At 39.5% G+C, this 6,325-nt stretch overlaps 1 protein-coding gene across 1 annotated transcript; it reads right to left on the reverse strand.

The window, feature by feature from the left end:
• Positions 1-949: 949 nt before the first annotated feature.
• On the reverse strand, positions 950-5,916 carry CLEC3A (C-type lectin domain family 3 member A). The gene is made up of 3 exons (XM_027893553.1): positions 5,802-5,916; positions 3,871-3,951; positions 950-1,341 (listed from the first exon to the last, which is right to left on the reverse strand). The coding sequence occupies exons 1-3, from the start codon at positions 5,914-5,916 to the stop codon at positions 950-952; spliced, it is 588 nt and encodes a 195-aa protein (XP_027749354.1).
• Between the last annotated feature and the right edge of the window lie 409 nt (positions 5,917-6,325).

Consider the following 6,325-nt stretch of genomic DNA (forward strand, 5'->3'; position numbering starts at 1 on the left):
AAATCTCTATTGTGAAGTTAAGAACAGCAAAAAGCAACCAGCGCATTTTACTTCGTTTTCAGACGTCAGGAGTTAAGTTGGGAAAATTTGCATGTGGCCATGGTTTGAGCTGTGGTTTGGCCCCACTCTTTTGTGCCACTCGTGCTGCCTTTCCCACGGGGAGAGGTGAGATGTTGTGTCCAGAAAGGGGATCCTCCCTCCCTCCTCCCTCCCTGTGCTTTCAGGCAGTGTGACTCTCTGGCTGATAAAGCCTGTCTGATGCTTCAGGAGAGAAGGATTATTAAGGCTTTACACAGTAAAGGTTGGTTTCTTCTATGGGAATGTTCCAAATGACTTCTAATATTTAATCATAATCAAGACATTTAGAAGCAAACTGATATTTTAAAACAGCCAGTCCCCCTTTTTCTAGCATTGTATCATTGTGAGCTGCATGTAGCATAAACATTTACCATCAGATTTTTCTGCTTCATTCTCCATTCTAATCCATAGGCAGAACTCTTGGTCACAGATACAACCTATTAAACTCTATCATGACAATGGCTGTTTTTCACAGGAGCTCACATAGTGCCTCTTAGGCTCTGGAACTGAGAGGATCCCTACACCTTATATTGGCAAGGGTCACCATACAGCAACCTTTTGTAAATAAAGTACAGAAATAGGAGGTGAAATCCAGCAACCCAAACATCAGGTTGAAATAATATGCCAAAATAGGATACAATGTCGGTCAAAACATAATATATATTCCTGTACCTAATGAGAGCACTCAGAAAACATAATATTTTTAGCATCTGAATAGAAAATAAATTATCAGAGCAAACTTGTGTTTCAGGAAAGAGTGAGTATAATGCAGGAAATGGATAGTTTTAACTCACCCCACTCTGAGGGGGTTTACTAAGCAAAACTGCACGTTAATAACCTGAAACGTGGCCGTGGTCTTTTGCCTCTGTAATTACGGGATCAGGAATTCACAAATGTATCTTTTGGCGGTACGACACACCTCATCCACCCACTTGCCTTGGGATGAAAGAGAGAAAAATACACAGTTTTCCCGCTTGCCCCCGTTTGGCTGGGCACGCTCCCAGTTGAAGTACTGCAGAACCATGCCATTGACATCAACAAATTTCCCTTCATTTACCATGTCAGTGACCCCCAGCCAAAACTCGGACGCTCTGGGCGTGCTTTTCTTGCCGTAATCTCGAAGAATGTTTGTTTCCTCGTTGTTCCTTGGGATAGCCAGTGTCCCTCCCTTGGCTATGCAGTCTTCATTGGCTTCATGGAAATGTTTGGTGCCCTCTGGCATGAGGTAGCACTTCTTATGGGCCTTTGTCCCACGGAGACACACTGGGAATAGAAAGGAGTTTGCATGTTCAGTACAAGTGTGGGCAAGAGCTTTCAATAGCGGTTCTTCTAATGATAATTTTCTAGAGGTATGTTGAAAATCGAGCAGACAAGGCCCTCAGCAAGTGAAAGGCTTTGACTCCACAGAGTGGAGTTTCTTCTTTTACAGAATAGTCCTTCTTTCACACAGTTTTTACCTTATTTCATTAGTCTTGAATGGATGAGGTATGGATGTTTGTATTGTTGGCAGATGTGAGTTGGTCATCAGGAAACCTTTATTTGGCTTTATAGTAGAGACATATCTTTTAATATTTATGCTGTTTTAGTGCTAAATTAAAGTAAATTTTTATACCTTAACTAAGCCCAGTTTCCAGCAAGCAAAGGCAGAAAAGTGCTGTAGTAAATGTGTCCTGCTTACCAGAAAAAATATTGATTTGAAATTTGTAATGCAAATGTCTGAATGGCTGATAAAAGTTTATTTCCACTTGCAGAACTCATATTCACCTCTTTAGGTGTTAATTTCTTTCCAACAATGTCTCTCCCTTCAAACTCTAAATTCAAATGAAGTAAAGTGACTTACATCTACAAGCACTTTTTAAAAATGCACACTTATTACTGAGCTTACAGGACAATCTGGACCAAATCTTCTAAATATTTGAATTTATAAATCTATTTGCTTTTACTTCTAGTGGAAAATATCGGGGAAGTCTTGATGTAAAGTCCAAATGCACTAGAACATTAATTTGGCGTATGCTCTGTAACTGGAATTGTCTTGCAGAGCCACTGTTGGAGTCCTTCCAGCCCAAGGTCTGGGAGGGAATCCTTAAAGTTTACTTTCCAGCTCTCCAAATGCAGATATGTGAAAAAATGGTTTTCCCAAGAAAAATACTTACAGCAAGAGAACTCTCCTTAATGGAGTGTTCCTTCTGAGCTGAGGAAGGTAGCAAAGGCCTTGAATAAACTCCTGTGACATTTTTAGAATCAGCATGTGACTACTTGCAGATTATTTAATTTATTGCTTAACCCCATCTTGTAGTTACAACATCTTCTGCCCTGATGTTTTCTATAATCTGTTTCTAATTCCTGTCATGTGTTCTTGTAAGAAAGTAATTATGTCTCTGATCAACAGGATATGGAAATCCACTTTGGACCACATCCTATGTCTCAGTTTTTTATATTTCTAGTTGTAATATTCACTGCATTCCTTAGCTGCATTTTATGGTCATAATTTTATATTAGGGCTTAAATTTCAAATTTTAACCCTTCCAACTACTAATGGCCAAAGAGAATAATGAACATATTTGTTAAATGTGGAATGCTTTAACAAATTGATATTCATGGGAAAGATCAGAGAGACTTTATCTACTTCAGCAATGCTGCATCATCTTTAGGGAGAAAGTATGTGTTGCAAAGTGGTGTGTGGCAGCATTTCACATTTCACACCACGTAGAAAGGAGACCTAGGAAACTCAAGCAAAAGAAGAAATCAGTCTTGTAATGTGTATTTTAGAAATGTCCATAAGCTGGAAAAGCAGCTCCTTTTTCAGGTATCATCATAAGGACATTAACACACACAGTCAGAGCTGGGGTGGTGATAGGTCTCTTTTTGCCAGATTTGGAATCCAGTTGAACAGTGTGGGTTATGAATTTAGAATAAAGCTCAAAATAAGTTTTGAGGATAAAAAATCTCCTGGATCTGGTTTCATTTCTAAGCCACTGCATGCTTACTCTCAAGCTCCTTCTGGAAGCAACACAAGAATTACTTTTAAACAAGAGCTACTTGTCTAGTACAGACTCCCTCTTTTAAGAAACTTCTAAAGCCTTATTATAAGACATTTGAAATAAAAATATTTTGTAAAGCTCAAAAAGCTCTATGTAACCCAAGGCATAAAACTGGACAACCCAGATATTACCATCCTTAAGGAAAATATGTTCTGTTTCATGGGAATGATGTAATTTCCTCTTTATTGTCTTCTTGTACAAGATTAAGTGCCAAATTTTATGTCAACAGCTGTGAAAAAGCACAACTGTTTAATAGGTGCATGTGTATTTACCCTTCTGATTTTGTTTGGAAATTTCCATCTGGTTATTTAAATACTTAAAGGACTCTGCACACTGGTGCAGGGTATTTCTGAACTCACAGTGGATATAACTTCCAAGCTTTAGGGCAACATTCAAATTTGAATGTTGCAAGTTGCACATTTTAAATAGGCTCAGTCCTTTTAGCTGTTTCCCAGAAACCCTCGTTGTGTTGCCTTTGGTGATACCAAAACTCACAGCTCGAGGTTGTGCAAAGACAAACGCAGTTTTTGCTCCAGATTGACTCTTGCTCTTAGTGAAGAATCACCACTTGTTCAGACTTGATTTTCTTTCCTTCCACACTTGTCTCACTGGTACAGCTGTGGCACACCCTGCTCTTAAGGAGTTGTGTACCTTAGTCACAAAATCCCACGAAAGAGAGGGATGGAAGGGAAGGGGAGAGGAGAGGCAGTGAGAACTTTTGGAAGCCATTGACCGGTGTAAGCTGCTTTACCTGTCTGGAGTGCTTGCATTTCTTTCAGAGCATTTACTTCTCGCCACAATTTGTCAATTTGGGTCTTCAGGTCATCTTTTTCTTAAATAAAATCAATATACATAAATTAACAGATCTGTATGCACACACAAATTAAAACATACATTAAAAGTTGTTTCAAAATATCCTGGGTTGCTGCATTGCTGAGATGTGTTTTGATTCTTTTTGAAGATTTGAAGATTTTTGAAGATTAATGAAAAAATTCCTGAAGGATTCCTATAGAAAACAGAAGGAACCCACCTTTACCTTTCATTCTCATAGTTTATCCTCGTAACTGCTTGAAAACCATGGACTGTTGCAGCTGATCATTATTTAGTGAGCTGGTATCTAATTTACAGAAAATGTCCCTTTTTCTTTTGAACCAGTACACTCAGGTGTATAGATGTGACATACAAATAATAGCAGGACACAGGCTGTATTTTTTCAAAGAAATGTTATTTCTGTGAGCATGAAAGTTTCACACAACTCTTGTTTTAGCAACAGTGAAGAACAACAAATAAAATCCAGCTGGAGAGTCTGAATGTTGCAGTCAAGCTTGCTGAGCTGCAATCTTCCCTTCCAAGGGTTAACCTTCCCTTTCTCCCTCAGTACAGAGGGGACTTGAGTCACACAAATTCACTCTGAATCATCATTTTGTAGTACTTATAAAAAAGCACCAAGAATATGGTGGAACAAGAAAAGAAGCAAATTTGCACATAACTCATTTTCATGTCCCCTTTTCTATTATTTTTTTTTTAATAATTGTAATATTCCACCACCACCAAACAAGCAGCAGGTATGGTTCCACTGCACAGGATGGCAATTATTTGGTGGCAGCAGCAACCAGACCTTCCAGAAACCCCAGTAATGAACATGAGGAATTAACCAGCTGTTTCACGTATTGCAGAAGTAGCAAAACTACAGTTCCTACAGATCTGTGTTACCTCCTCAGTCCTCCATCTGCACCCCAGAAAGCTCCTCTCCACATTCCCTGCTGCCTGTGGGGATAACCCTCGCTGTCCTTCATGGGTTCCCAAGGCAGGACTTCAGCTTCTCCAATCTGTGCTACTCTGTGCTGGCACAAAACGTGTATAAGGAGCCTGTCTTTAGGATCCCACACTTAAAACCCTGGAGATTCCAATATCTATAACTGCATGGCTCCACAGCAGTGCAGTCTTCTTTTACAATGGCTTTATCAAAGCATTTTTTTTTTCATTAGCCAGGAGTTCAAATATTTGCCATCAGTGTAACCTCTGTCATACCCTCTTTTATTAGAAATAAGTCTTTAAATTAAATACACAGACATCTCCAAACAGCATTCTGTGGTTTTGTATTTGCTCTGTAAGCTTTGCTGTGGGAATTGATCCTTTATCTTTTCCTGCTAATTCTTTTTCATTGGTTTGACTTGACATTTCACAGTACTTCTCACACAAGTAGAATAATATTCCACAGATATTGGACAGACATTCTGTTAAAATTAGGAAATGGTGCAAAAATCTGAACAATAATCCTTGGAGACTGAATACTTTATTCTGCTTTTTTCCCCCCATGAATTTCCATTTTTCTGATCTTAATCAGTATAACTGTGTAACTAAAAATGACTGGCCAGAGTCCTCTCTCAGCTGTACCTGTGAGTTCTAAATTAAGTTGGCAGAGGCAAACAGACATAACAGAGCAATATATTTACATCTTCTATACCACTCTATTTCCATAACTCATACCAGCACCTTATTCTTGGCTTTGCTAACTCACATGTAAATGTTTTAAAGACAAATATAAATAGACTCAAATGTCCTTTGTTAATAAGCATTTGTTTAATGTATGTTTCTGGTTCATGCAATGCTATTTCAAGTACACAGTAAATTTGCATAGAGTATAAGCTTCTATCCCTCCTCCCAGTCAGGACCCAGTACCTTTCACTCTACGTTTGCTGTGCTTCCTGGCTTTGAATTTGGAAGCCTGGCTGACGGTCTGATCCAGCAGTAGTAAACTTATGAGTAGGAAAATCATAAGTCCAGTTTGTGCCATGTCTCTTTGAAAGACCTTAACAAGGAACTTCAAGAGTTTCTCTTCAGCAGCTCTGAGAGCAAGTCACACAGACACATCTCAGTGGGGACTGCCTGAGGTCAGGTTTATAAAGTGTGGTGGAAGGGTTGGCTGTGCTCCTTGCTTACGAACTGTGTGTAATCCTTAGGCTGGCTGTAGCATAAGACACCCCCTTGTTCTCACATGCCATCTGAAATTCCTGCTTCCATTTTGAGCTCAGCTGTACCGGCACTGAACAGTGCACCGATTGCCTCACTCGTAAGCCCCGTATCTCCTGTTTTAACGTTGAAGCCAAAATGTATGGAAGACCAGATGGATGCCCAAAACCACCTTGTGCAATGCCAGCCCCAAGGAGGGGGAGCCAGAAGATTTCTGCAAACGTCACAGGCTC

Source organism: Empidonax traillii, unplaced genomic scaffold, assembly GCF_003031625.1.
Source record: "Empidonax traillii isolate 1590-97213 ecotype Southwest subspecies unplaced genomic scaffold, ASM303162v1 scaffold395:size559319, whole genome shotgun sequence".
NCBI lineage: Eukaryota > Metazoa > Chordata > Aves > Passeriformes > Tyrannidae > Empidonax > Empidonax traillii.

Excerpts from the sequence above, each read along its gene's own strand:
- CLEC3A (XM_027893553.1), bottom strand. The coding sequence starts at position 5,916 with ATGGCACAAACTGGACTTATGATTTTCCTACTCATAAGTTTACTACTG. Across the intron at positions 3,952-5,801 it reads CAGCAAACGTAGAGTGAAAG|AAAAAGATGACCTGAAGACC; the intron begins GTACTGGGTCCT and ends ATTTTATTTAAG. Across the intron at positions 1,342-3,870 it reads AATGCAAGCACTCCAGACAG|TGTGTCTCCGTGGGACAAAG; the intron begins GTAAAGCAGCTT and ends TTCTATTCCCAG.